An 18,780-nucleotide genomic window follows, 5' to 3' on the forward strand; every position below is an offset into this window, starting at 1 on the left:
CGAGGTCAGGAGTTTGAGACCATCCTGACCAACATGGTGAAAACCCGTCTCTACTAAAAATACAAAAATTAGCTGGGGGTGGTGGCAGGCACCTGTAACCCCAGATACTCGGGAGGCTGAAGTAGGAGAATCACTAGAACCCAGGAGGCAGAGGTTGCAGTGAGCCGAGATCACGCTACTGTACTCCAGCCTGGGTGACAGGGTGACACTCTGTCTCAAAAAAAAAAAAGTACTTTCCTATCCATTCTCTCATGTTGTGACCAGCCACCACCCCATGGGTGTATGAGGCAAGGTGACTATCATAAGGGTTGGGGGTGAACCAAGACTGTTCTGAGACCCCCTGTCCCACCACAGCACAGAGGAGATGGAACTGATCTAGCCCACCTGGCCACCCCGCTGCTCAGATTCAGCATGCTGAGGGCTCAGTTGTTATTGTACAGTGTTGGAGGGGGAGCCTATATTTGAGTTACTATGAGATACAATCTAGGGATGCCTAGAAATGTCTGGGTGGGGAGAGAGCTGCACAGACCTGGAATTAGCAGGTATGGACACGAGCTGGAGAAATCTGAGTCATTATTGTTAAGGACACTGACTATATCTATGCTGTGGAACTTGGGAAAATTCTGATTAAATTAGTAGATATTCTGACAAGACATAACTAAACGACAATCTCTGGGACCTCAGCTACCCCTAGATTGAATCTATAAGAATGAATACCAGTTGTGATGCCCATTTTGTGGATAAAAACATGGAGGCCTAGATTTGCCTCAAGGCATGTAACTGATAGGAGGCATCGCCTAGATGGAAATGTAGGTCTCCTGGCACCAAGTCCAGAGAAGGTGAGTACCATAGCCCAGTGCCTTTGCGTGTGGCTCCACAGTGGTCATGCACTCCTAGTTCCCATATTTTGGCTTGGGTAGAAATTGTTCTCTCTGTAAGCCAGGCCTCTCCTCCAAAGTCCAGTTTTGTATATCTACCTACTTGGCACCTATCTTCATTTGCACTTTTCATAGGCATCTTAAAGTTAACAAGTTCAAAGTTGAACTCTTGATAGCTTTCCGCTAACTCAAACCCTACACTGTCCATCTCGGTAAATGGCACCATTCGGATGCTAAAGCTGCACACCTGGGAAGCAACCTTCAACTCCGTCCTTTCTTCTCCCACTTCTCCTCCCCACTCCCAAAGCCGTCCCACTAGCAAGTGTTGAAAGATCCATCTCCCAATGTGTCAGGTCTGTCTGCTTCTTGCCACCTTCTATATTTGTCATTTAGACAAATACAGAGACGCCTCCCAGCTGGTCTTCTGTGCCCCTCCAATACATCCTCCATATTCAAGAGACAGTGTGATCTTTAAAAAATATAAATCACATCATGTCATCCCTAATGTAATGAATTCTCATGGCACTTCAATTATATCCATATTCATATTGCTTTCTATGATGCTTATAACTCTGCAGCATCCAGCCCTGTCTACATCCCAGCCTTGGCTTGTGCCTCTCTTCTCCTCACTCTCTGGGGTACAGTATTGGCCTTCTCTGTTTCTTGAACACTCGAGCTCTTTTTTTTTCTGCCTCAGGGCCTTTGCACATGCTGTCCCTTCTTCCTGGAAGGTTCTGCCATTTACTCTTCCAATGGCTGACTCCTCATCTCTTGGTTCTCAGCTCAAATGGCATCTTCTGGGGTCATTACTTGTTACATGTATGATTTTTTTTCTTCACATATGTGAGACCCATCCCCAAGGTAAAAGACTTAAGTTGCAGCTGGGGTGCAAACATTTTACCTAGGCTCTACCTGCAGATACATCGCCCCTGCCTGAGACTTCAAGATGGAAATGAGCAACGGGGAGGAAATGGGAAGCATGTGGACTCCAGTTTTTGGAGAGACTGTTGATAGGAACAACTGGTTTTTCAAGGAGCAGAGTAGAACTTTTAACATCTAGTCCTCAGTCACACTGGCACACAGTAGCACACCTTGGCAGAGGCACTATGGTTTGGGCATCATTCTTGGTAGCATGGCCTCTGAAGCTAACACAGAGGCTCTTCCAGGGGAGCTGTGCGCCTTTAATGCATTTCTTTCTGCTTAAAGTAGCTGGAGTGGATTCTATGGTTTGCAACTGAGAACTCTGATGATGATTCCTCCTTACAGAAGCCTTCCTCACTGTCTTTTTTTTTTGGCTCTACAAAAACTCTACCAAAAAAAAAAAAATCTTTTGCCTCAGCCTCCTGAGGAGCTGGGTCCACAGGCATGTACCACCACGCCTCGCTAATTAAAAATATATATATTTTTGGTAGAGACAGGGGATCTCACTATATTGCCCAGGTTGGTCTCAAACTCCTGGGCTCAAGCCATCCTCCCACCTTAGTCCCCCAAAATGTTTGTTTGTTTTTCCCCCTGCAAGGACCTAGGTCCAAGGTCCCAGCCCAGGGATGTCCTTGGACCCTGACAATGCAGTTTCTAGCCATCTCATCATCTTCCCAGAGACAAAGCTCAGGATCCTAATACTATGTGTTTGCACCTGATATATATAATGGGGGAAGGTGTGTACAACTGGGTTTCACGGATGCTGGGAGTCCCTGAAATGTATGCCTTCCTGGCTCAAAGACATCCTTTTTCCTAATCTCCAGCTGTGTTTCTCTAGGTACCACCCTTGTATGAGATGATAAGAGCTAATGTTTATTGAGCTCTTAATCTGTGCTATGCTGTTTGTTGAGTGCTTGTGTATAAGATCGCATTTAATGCCCACATTGTGACTGATTTCTCTGGTACCCATTTTACCAATAAGAAAACTGAGGTTTAGGGAGATGAAATGATTCATCTAAGAGCTAGAATTCTTTTTTTTTTTTTTTTTTTTTTTGAGACAGGGTCTCGCTCTGCTGCCCAGGCTGGAGTGCAGTGGTGTGAGCTCAGCTCACTGCAACCTCTGCCTCCTGGGTTCAAGCAATTCTCGTGCCTCAGTCCCCCAAATAGCTGGGACCACAGGTGCATGGCACCACGCCCGTCTACTTTTTGTGTTTTTAGTAGAGACAGGGTTTTACCATGTTGGCCAGGTTAAGAGCTAGGATTCTAATCTATACCTAACTTGATAGTCTGGTCTCTCCACTATATACTACTTCTCCAGGTTTAGGACCTGGGGAGCTAGGAAAGGGGACACAGAGTTGAGCCACTGTACAAAGAGAGGCAGAGGAGAACATCCTGCCTGCTGCTCTTTTCATCTCTCTGGTGTTCTCTCCCCCTATCATTTTCTCCCTCAGATTCCATTTCCTAAAACTTTTCTATCTGTAAAAATATTTATTAAACGAACAATGACTCAGTCTCTAATAGGAAGGTGTCCTCATTTCTAGCCGGGTCTCATAGCAGAAGCCAGCTCTGTGGTTAGATACTTTTTCATTTCCACTGTGCAAATCCCTAACATTTAAACAAGCGAAGGGCAGACAGCAGGTAAGAGACGGAAAGTAATTGCAACTCATTCCCCTGAATTGTGGACTCTCAGACAGACTATTGCCATTGAAAAGCATATTTTGAACACAGCCAGCTCTTTCATTGAGCAGATGGGAAAACGTGTCTGCTCTTGACGAGAGAGGCTCTATCCCCAGCACAAAACCCAATTATTCCCTCTATCCTGGTTTGCCCATTAAAACTTCAGCTGTGCTCAAAGTTCCAGAGTTTCTGATTATTTCTATTTTGGGGGAAGTAAATGGAATCTCTTAACCAGGTTCCTGAAATAACTGTCAGAGAGTTTACGTATTTCAGTACAAAGAATACACGCTTGTTTCAAGCCGCTGTGACAGGCGGTACCCAAACACTGAATAATATTTTGGTCTTGGTCTCTGAGTGCTGGCTGTGCCTCTGCAGTACCTGTGTCGTCTGCACTTTTTGGGAACTGATGTTTATGGAGTACCGTCACATGCTAAGCACAGGGCCAAAAGTTTACATAGATGACCTCATTCACAAAGTCCAGAAATATTTGTTAAGTGTCTTCTTTGTGTTAGGTCTGTTCTAGGAGGTAAAAGAGAGAGAACAGCAATAACTGTTGCCCAGGCTGGAGTGCAGTGGCACGATCTCAGCTCACTGCAACCTCAGCTCACTGCAACCTCTGCCCCCTGGTTCAAGCAATTCTCCTGCCTCAGCCTCCCCCGTAGCTAGGATTATAGGCACGCGCCACCACGCCCAACTAATTTATGTATTTTTAGTAGAGATGGGGTTTCACCATGTTGGCCAGGCTGGTCTCAAACTCCTGACCTCAAGTGATCCACCTGCCTGGGCCTCCCAAAGTGCTGGGATTACAGGTGTGAGCCACCTCGCCCGGACAGAGTTTACCTCTAAGAGAGGGAGACAAACTCTAAACAACACATCAACCCAACAGGAAGATAAGTACTGTACAGAGAGTGAGATAGGTGATGGGAAGACAGTGGCTGGCCGTCAGGGACAGCTTCTCTAGGGCAATGACAGTGAACCTGGCATCTGAGGGACAAGGAGGAGCCAGCTTTCTCCTCTGGATCCCTGAGGAAAGCAGATTCCAGGCAAAGAGGACAGCGAGTGCAAAGGCCCAACCAGGCATAGACCTGGCACATCCAAGAGGCAGAAGGAAGTCCAGTGCCTGGTGCTGCGGGAGGGAATGGGTGCCAGGCGCCTGGAGTCGGGGGTCCTGATTCTGTACTGCACTGCAAGTCAGGTGAACGAGACTGGATTATTCCAAATGCAATGAAGAAGTTATTGGAGGTTTTAAGCAGGGAATGACCCCATCTGATGTATCCCTGTAAAAGGTTACTCTGGTCACTGTGTGGAGGCTGGGTTGGAGCTACGAGTAAAAGAAAGGAGCCCAGGTGGCAGCTGCTGCAGTCAGCCCAGCAAGAGAGAACATCTGGGGCTAGGAGTCAGGTGCTTTCCTCACCTGGCTAAGTCTCAGATCCTCCTGGTGTGGCTGAGAGGGCTGGTGGACAGACCAGTGCAAGTTCCGGGAGAGGCCAGGACGAAGGTGGGTCACTGGCGTGTGGGCGGTATTTGAAGCTACCAGACCAGATGAGGCCACCCAAGGAGAATATGTAGATATAGTAAGGAAGGGGGCTTGGGAAAGAGTAGACTGACAGGACAAGGAGCTGGCAGAGAAGATGGAGAGGGGTCAGCCAGTGAGGAAGGAAGACACTGTCAAAAGTCTAGCAACAAAGAAGCCAAGAGAACAAAGCGTCTCAAGAAGATGGGAGTGACCAACCACACCAAACAGGTTAGAGGAGTGACTCAGTCCAAGCCAGTGGGGTCCCCGCGCTGTTGCCAAGAGCAGCTGCAGTGGCTGCCAAGGGTAGGAACCTGACAGGAGTAGCCAGGCAGAGATGGAGTTACAGAGGCATCTTTCAAGAAGTTCTGGGCCGGGTGCGGTGGCTCACGCCTGTAATCCCAGCACTTTGGGAGGCCGAGGTGGGTGGATCGCCTGAGGTCAGGAGTTCGAGGCTAGCCTGGCCAACATGGTGAAACCCTGTCTCTACTAAAAATACAAAAAAAATTAGCCAGGCATAGTGGCACAAGCCTGTAATCCCAGCTACTCAGGAAGCTGAGGCAGGAGAATCACTTGAAACCAGAAGGCGGAGGTTGCAGTGAGCCAAGATTGCGCCACTGCACTCCAGCCTGGGTTATAAGAGTGAAACTCCGTCTCAAAAAAAAAGAAGTTCTGGAGTGAAAGGGAGCAGAAGATGGGGATGTGGAGTCGAGATAAGAGATGCTGAAAGCACCGCTGTTCAGTGACGGGACTGAACCCACAGAACGGGAGGAAATGAGGATGCAGGAAAGAGGGGCGCTAAGGGCATCTCCTTGGGAAGCTGAGAGGGCCGAGGTTCAGAACACAGGTTGGGGACTGATCTGGGAGGGGAGCAGGACCTCTCCATAGGCACAGAGATGGCAGATGGCGAGGGTGCAGAGGGGGGCAGGATGTCTTGGTGGTGGGAAGGCACGGGCCTTCCTGCTGACTGCTCGTGATTTCTCAGTGAAGACCTTCCCTGGGTGGTGCTGGGGTGGAGGGCAGGTGGGGAAGGATGCCCTGCAGGGGAAGTGTTTCGAAGGTGGGAGAACCTGGGCATGCTAGGGCAGTACAGTGGTGCGGCCAGGCAGCGCTGAGTGCCCTTCTGAGCTATGGGGTCACACAGTCTTCAGAATGTCTGCAAGAAGGCACCATGGTTGTTGTACCTATTTTATACCTATAGAAACAAAGTCTTAGGGAGGTCAAATAACTTGCCTGAGGCCACACAGCTAGAATGTGAGCCTGTGAGAACACACTTTTTTTTTTTTTTTTGTTTTTTTTGAGACAGGGTCTTGCTCTGTTGCCCAGGCTGGAGTGCAGGGGCGTGATCTCAGCTCACTGCAACCTCCGCCTCCTGGGTTAGAGCAATTCTCCTGCCTCAGTCTCCCCAGTAGCTAGGACTACAGGTGTGTGCCACCACACCCGGCTAATTTTTGTATTTTTAGTAGAGATGGGGTTTCACCGTGCTAGCCAAGATGGTCTCGATCTCCTGACCTTGTGATCCGCCTACCTCAGACTCCCAAAGGGCTGGGATTATAGGCGTGAGCTTCTGCACCCAGCCAGAGGAGGCTGTCTTAATAAATGTAGTCTCTAATGCCATTTATTAAGGAAGTATGTATTAGAAATGGGGCATTCAGGTACTAGAAGTGGGAATGTTCTCCTAGGGTTTAAAGATTAGCAGGGAGGCTGGGCCTGGTGGCTCACACCTATAATTGAAGTGCTTCAGGAGGCTGAGGTGGGAAGACTGCTTGAGCTAGAAGTTCAAGACCACCCACCTCTACTAAAAATTCATGGTGACATGTTCCAGCTACTCAGGAGGTTAAGGCAGTAGGATCACTTGAATCCAGGAGGTTGAGGCTGCAGTGAGCTATGATCACACCACAGCACTCTGGCCTGGGCAACAGAGTGAGACCTTGTCTCTAAAAGAATAAACCAACTAAAAAAAAAGATTGAGGGGGGAAACAGCCATGATCACAGTAATAACCAGATAATTACATGAGTGCTCTGAAGGAAAGGGACATTGGTCTATATAACAAGGATCCTCATCCAGCCCAGAGGGGCAGAAAGCTGACCCTGAGGATGAGAGTAAAGGGGGTCAGAATCTGCCATCCCAAAATAGGCCACTTTGCATAAGAATTATTTTGAGCTGAACACAATTGAAAAACAGCAGATGCAGGAAATCTCTTTACAATTCCACTTTCCATCTAAAAGCAGAGCATAAATTTTCCTTTGTGAAGGTGTCCCTGCTTCCCATCTCCAGTACCAGGAAGAAAAATCAACTTATCACTGGAGATAGCATCCTTGAATCTGCATATACAAATCTTATTGATATATATATAGAATCCTTATCTTCCATTAGTTTCTCCCATATATTTACCTTCCCACAATTTACCATCCTGGAAGCCCAAACCTCTTTTCCTTTGTCTTGTCACATCTCCACAATTAACTGCTCTTTGTTAGGCTGGTATGTGAACTATCAGACCTAGCCACTTCCTTGAGGTTTTCACTTTTTTCCAATGAAGTCCTGTGTCATGTAAAAATATTAACATCAAATAAAATTTGAATGCCTTTTTCCTGTGAAACTGTCTGTCTTTTGTCAGTTTAACTTGTAGGGATCCATACACTTTGCCTAAGAGGGTAGATAAAAGGTTTTTTCAGGCTGGGCGCGGTGGCTCAAGCCTGTAATCCCAGCACTTTGGGAGGCTGAGACGGGTGGATCACGAGCTCAGGAGATCGAGACCATCCTGGCTAACACCGTGAAACCCCGTCTCTACTAAAAATACAAAAAACTAGCCAGGCGAGGTGGTGGGCGCCTGTAGACCCAGCTACTCCGGAGGCTGAGGCAGGAGAATGGTGTAAACCCGGGAGGCGGAGCTTGCAGTGAGCTGAGATCCAGCCTGGGCGATAGAGCGAGACTCCGTCTCAAAAAAAAAAAAAAAGTTTTTTCCCTCCCTACAAGAATCTGAACTGAGATGGAAGGATGACTGTATATCTCTTAGACCAGGGGTTGGCAAACTTTTTCTGCAAAAAGCCACATGACAAATATTCAGCTTTCTAGGTCATAAAGTCTTTATTGCAAGTATTCAACTCTGCTGTTTCTGTGCAAAGGTAGTTGTAGACAATAGTAATGAATGGCCATGGCTGCGCACCAATAAAGCTTTATTTTCAAAAACAGGCAGTGAAAGGTCTGATTCATAGTTTGCTAAACCCTGTCCTGGATTTTTTTTTTCCAGTTCTTCAGGAAAAAAAAAAAAAAAAGCCTTTATTTGTGGCATTTGGCTAACTGCAAGTTATCAATGTCTCTGGACTTGGGAGTTGGGAGGAAATGCTGACAGTGACAATGGCAGTGGTGATGGGAGCTTACCTGGGACAAGAAGAACAGGAGGTACAGAGGCCACATACAGGAAGGGAGTGTGGTATACAAGGAACTGAAAGAAGTCCCCCATGGCAGGACCCCTAAGAGCCCAGGAGGGTGCAGAAGGGGTTGAGCTAGGCTGTGCAAGTGAGTCTACTCTAAAGGCCAGAGGAAGCATTCTGGGGTGTGGAGGGTGTAGTTTTATTGGCTAGAAGTAGGACTTTTTTTTTTTTTGGAGACAGAGTCTTGCTCTTTCACCCAGGCTGGAGTGCAATGGTGTGACCTCAGCTCTCTGCAACCTCTGCCTCCCGGGGTCAAGCAATTCTTGTGCCTCAGCCTCCTGAGTAGCTGGGACTACAGGTGTGTGCCACCAAGCCTGGCTAATTTTTGTATTCTTAGTAGAGACAGGGTTTCACCATGTGGACCAGGCTGGTCTTGGACTCCTGGCCTCAAGTGATCTGTCTGCCTCGGGCTCCCAAAGTATTGGGATTACAGGCGTGAGTCACTGCGTCTGGCCTGGAAGTAGGGTTTTTAGGGTCGGGGGATAGGATAGAGTCAGGTGGTGATAAGATGATGTACTTAGCTTTGCACTTTGAAAAGATGGCCCTAGAAGTATCTGAGAACCTGAGGGAGACCAGTTAGGTACCTACTGCAGTAGCGATGGGAACTCAAACTAGGTTGGTGGGAGTGGAAGAATGAGAAACAGGTGGTTCTGGGAGGTATGTCAGAAGGACCATCAATAGGGCAGAGGAGAAAGTAGGTATCAGGGATGACTGCTAGGTTTCAGGTTTGCCATGAGGATTAGTGGAGAAAAAAATAAGTAAAAGCATCTTGCACTGAAGACTACACTGAAAACCTGGTTCCTTCCCTTTCTCTGCTCAATCGCTGCATTTCTGTGAATGTGAATGCCCCTTAGTGCGCCACTTACCCACAGGAGACCCGGAGGCCTCCCGGGGCTCCTCACTTAGAAGATGGGGTAGACCTGGGCAAGGGGTACAGAGATGTGCAACTAACAGGAGGCCACTGATGCTCCAGAAGAACCCAGGGTTTCTGAAGGTTATGGGGCCCCAAGGGGTCCCGGTCTGTGCCTCCCCACTTACCTGAGGGTGGCAGAATTTCCTGCTCTGGGCTGGCTTCTGGGAGAAGGCTCTTGTACCAGCAAACAAAGAAAACTCTCTCCCTATAGAAGGGAAAAAGCTGTTATTAGTTCCTCTTGTCATGGGGCAATGAAGCTTGCAGCCCAGGAGCTTGAGACAGCCTCCTTTCTGGAGAGACTGACACCCAACAGACCTAGAGTGTCTCTGTTGACTCCACCTGCTGGGCAAGTTACCCAACCCTGATCCTGTTAGACTGTGAACAGTATCTCCCTCTAGGGCAATGCACCAATTAAAGGAAATAATGTATGCACAGGACCGGGCCTGGTGGCTCACACCTGCAATCCCAGCACTTTGGGAGGCCGAGGTGGGCAGATCACGAAGTCAGGAGATCGAGACCATCCTGGCTAACACGGTGAAACCCTGTCTCTACTAAAAAAAAAATACAAAAAATTAGCCGGGTGTGGTAATGGGCTCCTGTAGTCCCAGCTACTCGGGAGGCTGAGGCAGGAGAATGGCGTGAACTTGGGAGGCAGAGTTTGCAGTGAGCCGAGATCGCGCCACTGCACTCCAGCCTGGGCAACAGAGCAAGACTCCGTCTCAAAAAAAAATAATAATAATAATAATAATAATAATAATGTATGCACAGCCCTGTGCATAGGGTAGACACTCAACCCCCAGGAAAAAAGGACTGGCTTCAGAAGAAAAACCAATTCGGAGCTCTGCAAAATTAAAATGCTTAAATGCTTAAGAAACAATCTATCAAATTCATAGCTCTTAAATTTAATATTCATTAAAATGTCATTAAACTCAGACAATTTATGGGTTAGGTTTTTCTTCACTTTGAAAAAACTCCCTGAGTCGGCCGGACATGGTGGCTCACGCCTATAATCCCAGCACTTTGGGAGGCCAAGGTGGGCAGATCGCTTGAGCTCAGGAGTTTGAGACTAGCCTGGGCAACATGGTGAAACCCTGTCTTACCCTGTATTTTTGTACTAAAAATACAAAAATTAGCTGGGTGTGGTGGCGCATGCCTGTAATCCCAGCTACTCAGGAGGCTGAGGCTCCAGAATCGCTTGAACCAGAAGGCAGAGGTTGCAGTGAGCCGAGATCACGCCGCTGCACTCCAGCCTGGGTGACACAGAGAGACTCTGTCTAAAAAGGAAGGAAGGAAGGAAGGGAGGGAAGGAGGGAGGGAGGGAGGGAGGGAAAAGAAAAGAAGAGAAGAAGAAGAAAAAAAAAATCCCTGAGTGTGCATGATGACTACTGGGAAATCATATCTATGAAGGGATCAAGAAATGGAAATGCTTAGAGAGCTAACAGGTAAAAGTGTTGGGAGGCTGAGGCAGGAGAATCACATGAACCTGGGAGGCAGAGGTTGCAGTGAGCTGAGATCATGCCATTGCACTCCAGCCTGGGCGACAGAGCGAGGCTCTGTCTCAAAAAAAAACCAAAAAGCGTCTGGCCCTGAGTAAGTGCCAGCTTATAATTTCCAGCTAGTAACCACCACTGTGCTCTGCTCCAAGGGTTTCAGTATTCTCTTCCTTTGTGCCCTAATCCAAGGCTTCTCAAACTAGAACATGCTTCTAGATCACTGGAAGTCCTCCTGATCAACTGCAGAGTCGGAGTCAGTAGATGTGGAGAGAGACTGATGCTGCAGGTCCTTGGACCAACACACCCTTCGAATCTCAGCTCAAACGCCATGTACTGACCTTCTCAGGACTGGACTGAATCCCTCCACTGCAGCGCCCAATCCCCTGCAGGACAATTGTGTGGCCTGAATTTCCCACTAGATCATAAGGAGGTGAGGCTGGAGGTGGAACTCTACTCCAGACCTAATTGAAGACTAGCTCCCTAAGACATGCCCACCAGGCGTCAAGTCAGTTTATCATTCCCTAGCAATGACCGGACCTGGAATTTACCACCCCTTTTTCCAGAAATTTCTGAATAACCTGCCCCTTAATTTGCCTGTAATTAAAAGTGGGTATAAATGAGCCTGCAGAACTGGCCCTGAGCTCTTGTTCTCAACACACTGCTTATGGGTTAGCCCTACTCTGCAGAAGCAGTCAAGAGAGCTGCAATAGTCAAAGTGAGACACTTTGTTCTACCACCAGCTCATCCTTGAATTCCTTCCTGGGCAAAGCCATGAACCTTTCCAGGCAGAAGCTTCAATTCTGGGGCTCCTTGGCCCTGCAACAGAGGGACTGGGCTTGCCTCCAGCACCGTGTTCCCAGTGCTGAGCAGAGTACCTGGCACCCAGAGCTCATTATGTGTCTGCTGAGTGAAACAGAAAAGCTGACCTTGGACAAGTCACTTCTCTGAGCTTTAGTTTCCTCATCTGTGAATTGGATTCAGTGTGTACTTCAGCAGGCTGTCATGAGGATTAAATAAAATGGGCTGGCCGGGCACGGGGGCTCACGTCTCTAATCCCAGCACTTTGGGAGGCCGAGGTAGGTGGATCATTTGAGGTCAGGAGTTCAAGACCAGCCCAGCCAACATGGGGAAACCCCGTCTCTACTAAAAATACAAAAATGAGCTGGGCTTGGTGATGGGCACCTATAATCCCAGCTACTCGGGAGGATGAGGCAGGAGAAGTGCTTGAACCCGGGAGGCGGAGGTTGCAGTAAGCCAAGATCACGCCACTGCACTCCAGCCTGGGTGACAGAGTGAGACTCTATCTCGGAAAAAATAAAAAAAAAAAAAGAGGCAGAGAGCTCATCACAGTGCCTTGCACACAGGTAGACACTCATCATCTGGCATCCACTATTCCAATACAAAATTCCATCCCCTGCCTCCCAACGATTATGTTGCACACTACAGTCCACAAGCACGAAGAATTTTGGTGGCTAGTTTGGGGGTACCCAAGAGAGAACCTGACCAGAGGACAACAATGCCAAGGCCTCTCCTCCCTCAGTTAGATAGTGGTTGGGTACGGCAGTGGCAAAGAAGGCGGGAGGCTGTAACTGCTAACTTACCCTTTATCAGTCTTCTTCTGTGTAACATTAATTCTTCTCTGCGGAATCGCTCTGGGTCTAGTTCTGAGTAGTTCCAGCTGTCATAGCTCTGTGGGCTAGGATAGGTGCCTAAGGGAGGAGTCAAGAGTGAGAATGGGGCTGGGCATGGTGGATCACGCCCGTAATCCCAGAACTTTGAGAAGCCAAGGTGGGAGGTCGCTTGAGCACAGGAGACCAGCCTGGACAATATAGTGGGACCCCGCCTCTATTTAAAAAGAAATTTTAAAAAGAGAATGGATGCTTCTGCAAGAGGCCTGGGGAGCCCCTGCTGGTTCCTGGGAGGCTGGGCTTCCAGTGTTAGCCCTGCCCCATACCAGCCTTGTGGCCTTGGGTGAGTTACTTCCTCTCTAGAGGGCTTTGGCTTCTTCATCTGGAAAACGGGGATGATGACCTTGCCCTACCTGTCGGCTGGGTGTAAGGGTCAGAACACACAGGTGTGTAAGTCCCTGACATGCTTTGCAAATGTGAAGACATCATAGTTATTTGTTTTCCATGTCCCCTGTTCTGGCTAGACCACGAGTTCCCTGAGAACAGGGGTTGGGTCTTCTTCATCTTTATACCTCCAGGGCTCTAGGTCTGGCACATAATAAATACAATAAGTGCTTAGTAAATGTTTGTTTAACGTGATCACACTTAGCTTAGTGCCAGAAATGGTTTCTCTCTATACATTTGACAGTGATGCTTCCAAGGATTACTTGAGACATTTGAGCCACTATGCAAAGCTGCTGGCTCCGCTGGACAAAGTGGATGGGGGGTTTATTTATACAGGGGATAAACTGGGGTAAGGAGGTGCAGCCTTGGATGTTAAAGGGAATAGCAAGGTGGAACGGCAAGAAGAGAAGACAGTCAGAAAATGGGAGGTAGGGTAGCATAATGGTCAAAGACCCAGCTTTGGAGTGGCAAAGCCCTGGAATGAATACTTGTTCAGTGGCTCATACCTGTAATCCCAGCACTTTGGGAGGCTGAGGCGGGTGGATCACCTGAGGTCAGGAGTTTGAGACCAGCTTGACTAACATGGTGAGACCCCATCTCTACTAAAAATACAAAAATTATCTGGGCGTGGTGGCGTGCACCTGTAATCCCATCTACTCGGGAGGCTGGGGCTGGAGAATTACTTGATCCCTGGAGGCAGAGGTTGCAGTGAGCCGAGATCGTGCCATTGCACTCCAGCATGGGCAACAAGAGCGAAACTCCATTTCAAAAAAAAAAAAGAAGATTAAATGGGTGTGCGGAAAAGAGTTAATACAGCAGGCCTGAGACTGCTATCCTCAGAAAGGCCTGCTTGTAAGGATGCCTTGGCTGGCCTCTGGGAACCTGGCTAGTAAACAGTTTATTCCACTGATATAAAACTCTCTCTAATGGAAGAAGAGCGGCTCGTTGTGCCTATACTGTTGGTACAAACAATGTGGCTTATGCTGAACACCTGCCTTCTTGGAATTGTGGTACGTGACAGACAGAGGTGTCTATGTGACTATCCCAATGAAAACTTTGAGCACTCCAGCTCTAATGGGCTTCCCTGGGCAGAAGCAACACACACATGTTGCTAGCTTTTCGTTGTAGGGGGATGAGTGGGTTCTGTATGACTCCTTATGGGAGGGAGGGGGCATAAGGAAGTCTGCATATGGATTCCTCCAAACTCTACCTTTTTCCCTTATAATCCAGCTCTGTTTCCTTACTACATTATTATAATAAATCATAGCGAGACTACACTTACATATGGAGACCTGTGAATTCTTCTAGAAAATCTTCTAACGTGAGGGTGATCTTAGGAAGCCACAACACAATAGGAGATGTGAAAAGTGCTTACTTAGCACAGCACCTAGTACACAGGAACCTTTCTATACATGGCAGCTTTTAATGAACTTAGAAAATGTCAAGGTTGAGATTGGGGAAGGGGACTGGGAGGTGGTTGATAAAGCAGGCATCAAGCTGGTCCTGTGTGTGCTGGAGGGAGGCACACATGATTGCCCGGTGCGGGGTCACATGGAGGCTGGAACGGTGGGATGATCTAAACTCACATACTGCTTTTGGGTTCCTGAGTCCTGCGTGCATCAGCCCACAGCACACGGTTAACTAACAGGGCCATGCTGAAACTTTGCTATCTTGTTAGGATATGGCCCTTCACTCCCTGTAGATGTAGCTGAGCACAAAAAGGGGATGAAGGGCCAGGCGCTGTGGCTCATGCCTATAATCCCAGCACTTTGGGAGGCTGAGGCAGGTGGATCACAAGGTCAGGAGCTTGAGACCAGTCTGACCAATATGGTGAAACCCCGTCTCTACCACAAATACAAAAATTAGCTGGGCGTGGTGGTGCATGCCTGTAATCCCGGCTACTCAGGAGGGTGAGGCAGGAGAATCACTTGAATCCCGGAGGCGAAGGTTGCAGTGAGCTGAGATCGCATGATTGCACTTCAGCCTGGGCGGCAAACAGAGACTCCATCTCACACACACACACACAAAAACAGGGATTAGGAAGGGATGTCTCAGAACTGTTTTGAGGAAGCAGGAAAATTTGTATTCCTTGGGGCTCCAACCACATACATACTTTGCTCCCTTTAATGTTAAGGATAGAAAAGAGAGAATGCCTTGATGAAGGGTGTCAAAGCAAATAATGACATACCTAGGTACCAGTGGAAAACATTTTTCCAGAATCGCTTTCCCCGGTGGAAAAAAGTCACCGCTCACCTGAAATCCACAGGCTCATTGTGTTACAGATGTCAGACTTGAATTCGTGTGTGTTGAACCAGGACTGTGGGAAGCAGCAACAGAAGCTGGTGTACATGGCTTTACTCAGAAGTGATGGCAGCCTCTGCGGAGCAAGCAGAGCTCAGGCAACGTTCTCAGCATTTCCACCCTGGTTTACATGATTTGGGGATGAGGAAGGACTTTCTTTTTTTATATATAGTTTTTGTCGTTATTGTTTAGAGACAAGGTTCTCACGGTGTTGCCCAGGCTGGATTTGAACTCCTGGCTGAAGTGATCCTCTAATCCTGTTGCCTCAGCCTTCTGAGTAGCTGGGAATATAGGTGTGTACCACTGCACTTGGGCCATACTCTTTCATCTACACAATCTAAGAAGTAAAATGGGGCTGGGCGCGGTGGCTCACGCCTGTAATCCCAATGCTTTGGGAGGCTGAGGCGGGTGGATCACCTAAGATCAGGAGTTCAAGACCAGCCTGGCCAACATGGTGAAACCCTGTCTCTACTAAAAATACAAAAAAAAAAAAAATTAGCTGGGTGTGGTGGTGCATGCCTGTAATCCCAGTTACCTGGGAGGAGGCTGAGGCAGGAGAATCTCTTGAACCAAGAAGGTGGAGGTTGCAGTGAGCCCAGACCGTGCCATTGCACTCTAACCTGGGAAACAGAGAGACTCTGTCTCAAAAAAAAAAAAAAAAAAAAGAATTAGCTAGGTGTGGTGGCGCATGCCTGTAGTCCTAGCTACTCAGGAGGCTGAGGTAGGGGAGTAGTTCAAGCCCAGGAATTTGAGGCTACAGTGAGTTATGATTGCACCACGCTGGCAACAAAGCTGGACATTGTTTCTAGAGGAAAAAAAACAAAGGAAGTCCTTCCTCATCCCTAAATCATGTAAGTATTCAGTTGTATTTTCTTCTAGCAATCCTTTTAGTACATATATACATACATATATACCCATATAAAAAGTATATCTGTATAGTCACATTTTAAATTTTAAAATTATATGCTTATTTAATACTACAGAAAAATATAATATGGAAAGGAGGCTGGGCACAGTGGCTCATGCCTGTAATCTCAGCACTTTGGGAAGCCGAGGCAGGTGGATCACTTGAAATCAGGAGTTCGAGATCAGCCTGGCCAACATGGTGAAACCCTACCTCTACTAAAAACACAAAAATTAGCTGGGTATGGTGGTATGCACCTGTAATCCCAGCTATTCAGAAGGCTGCGGCAGGAGAATTGCTTGAACCCAGGAACTGGAAGTTGCAGTGAGTCGAGATCATGCTACTGCACTCCAGTCTGGGTGACAGAGTGAGACTCTGTCTCAAAATAAATAATAAAATGGAAAGAGCAAGTTTCGTTTTTTGTTTGAGACAGTCTCGCTCTGTCGCCAGGCTGGAGTGCAGTGCCGCGATCTTGGTTCACTGCAACCTCCGCCTCCCGGGTTCACGTGAACCCTGCCTCAGTCTCCCGAGTAGCTGGCATTACAGGCGCCCGCCACCACTCCTGGCTAATTTTTGCAATTTAGAGATGGGGTTTTGCCATGTTGGCCAGGCTGGTCTTGAACTCCTAACCTCAGGTAATCCTCAAGCCTTGGCCTTCCAAAGTGCTGGGATTACAGGCGTGAGTCACCGTGCCCAATGGGTAAAGTTTCTTATAACCTCACTTCCCAGTGAAAAGCATTGCTAAGAGTTTGGTAAATACTTTTCAGGGTTTTTTTTCTATTCATAGGCATATATATATATATGTTGTATAAATTGCTTTTTCACTTAAATATATCATTGCATCTCCCAATCAGTATAAATAGCTCTACTGTATTTTTGTAACTTCTGCATTGCAAGTCAGTGTATGGATTATCACGATTTAGTAATTACTCTCTTATGTAAAGAATGTTTAAGACATTCTCTTGGCATCAGAAATGAATAGAAATCTAATGTGACTTTTTTTCTAGATAGTGGCTGATGCTCACTTTTAAGAGCGCCTCTTCATAGTGGGACTTGGGTACATGAAACAAAAGTAAGGCATAGTGCTGGGCTATCCGGTCGAACAGATTATTCTGGAGCTCCTTGTTTGGCTGCCAGGAATAGAAATGAAAAGGAATTACTAAAATCCCTTGCTGAAACAACTGAGAGGCTGGGATTTTTAAGTCAGTATTGCTTTCATTTCCAGCAATCTTATTCTCAAGATATTTAGCCTCGTTTGCTTTATGAAATAACGTGTTCATTTTTGGGGATGAGATTTACAAAGCATGTACACAGAAGCAGAGCGCTGTTGAAGGCAGCACCCTAACGCTTGCCCAGAAGTCCTGAGGTCTACTCTCAACCCTGCCTATGACAGCCGTGCAACCAGCTCCTAAAGCCTGGGGGAGCTGCGGGGCATTGCACAATGGCTGAAGCACAGGGTGTGTGGCTGAGGCATGGGTGGGGAGGGGACCGGGTGACAGGTGAGGCTGCGGGGTGCTCCATGGGATCAGAAGGGCTTGTAGGCCATGTCAAAGAGGATGGAATTGGTTCTGCAGCAAAATGACTGAAGCAAGGCAGAGAAACAAGCAGATTTGTATTTACCTGGTACCTCTCATGAAATATCCACCAAAAGCTATCCAGCCAGATGGCTCTTGGAGAAGGAGAAGAGAGAAATTTCTCTAATTCTCTCCCTGAACAGAAACTCTTGAAAAAAAATAAAATTCACATCATTATTATTGTTGTTATTCTTTTTTAAAAAATCCATCCGGAGTCAATGTATTTTAGAGTGAACAGAAAAACCACCTAACCTGTCAGTGAGGCCCTATCCAGGTAATTTTACATACTCTCATTTAACCCCTATAATAGTCTTATGAGGCATACATTGTTATCTCGTAGATGAGGAAACCGAGGACCAAAGTGGCAAGTGGCTGAGCCAGGATTGGAACCCACAACTCTAGACTCTGGACAGCTGCTCCACACACCAACTACCTCCAGCTCTCACCTCCTACACTCAGCCAACAGCAACTAATATCAACAAACCAGTTACTGGGCAAACATAAACCACAGAACTCTAAGATTCTGCTGAGTTAGCAGCAAGCATATGGAATTCTAAAGTTAAAATGGAATTATCCGTGAGGTCAGAGCAGCAGTATGTAGCTTCCATTGTCATACAACTGGGTCTTCACCCTTGCCCTGGCTCCAAAGCTCCCACTGTAATAATAACATGTACCATTTAGTGAATGCTGCCTGTATCTGCCCCAGGGCTAGCACCTCCTCTCACTTTTATTTTCCACAATCTGTGTGGTAGGTAGTATAATTATCCTGCTGTGTAGAAGAGGAAAGTAAGGATTGAAAGGTCAGTATTCTTGCCTGAGCTCACATGGGCCAGGAGGTTCTAAAGCCAGTAGCTGGGTCCCGGACTCACACGGGCGCCTCTCCTTTACCATCTGGAGACAGCCTGTTCTCACCATCTCCAGGATGCAGAGGGAAAGACCCTGTGGCTTTCCCCTGCAGCCTCCACACAGGTAAGATCGTATGCGTGGATACACGAGCCTCATCCACTCACAAGGAGCTCTCTGAGCCCTGCTCTCTGCTTTGTCTTTCTCACCTTTCCTTGTGTTTCTTCAGACTGGCGGTCTAGTGGAGTGATTAAGA

The 18,780-nt window shown here is 47.5% G+C and overlaps 1 protein-coding gene across 2 annotated transcripts in view; it reads right to left on the bottom strand.

Annotated features, from left to right (window-relative positions):
• Positions 1–18,780, bottom strand: part of FAM227A (family with sequence similarity 227 member A) — a 71,070-nt gene that overhangs the window by 32,729 nt on the left and 19,561 nt on the right. For both annotated transcript variants that reach the window (XM_023222009.1, XM_023222010.1), the window contains 5 exons: positions 17,728–17,829; positions 17,133–17,237; positions 15,156–15,279; positions 12,432–12,539; positions 9,463–9,542 (listed from right to left, as the gene is read on the bottom strand). In XM_023222009.1, the coding sequence (XP_023077777.1) occupies positions 9,463–9,542; positions 12,432–12,539; positions 15,156–15,279; positions 17,133–17,237; positions 17,728–17,829 (519 nt within the window). The remainder of the gene's footprint in view (positions 1–9,462; positions 9,543–12,431; positions 12,540–15,155; positions 15,280–17,132; positions 17,238–17,727; positions 17,830–18,780) is intronic.

Source organism: Piliocolobus tephrosceles, chromosome 19 (genome assembly GCF_002776525.5).
Source record: "Piliocolobus tephrosceles isolate RC106 chromosome 19, ASM277652v3, whole genome shotgun sequence".
In the NCBI taxonomy this organism is placed as follows: Eukaryota; Metazoa; Chordata; class Mammalia; order Primates; family Cercopithecidae; genus Piliocolobus; species Piliocolobus tephrosceles.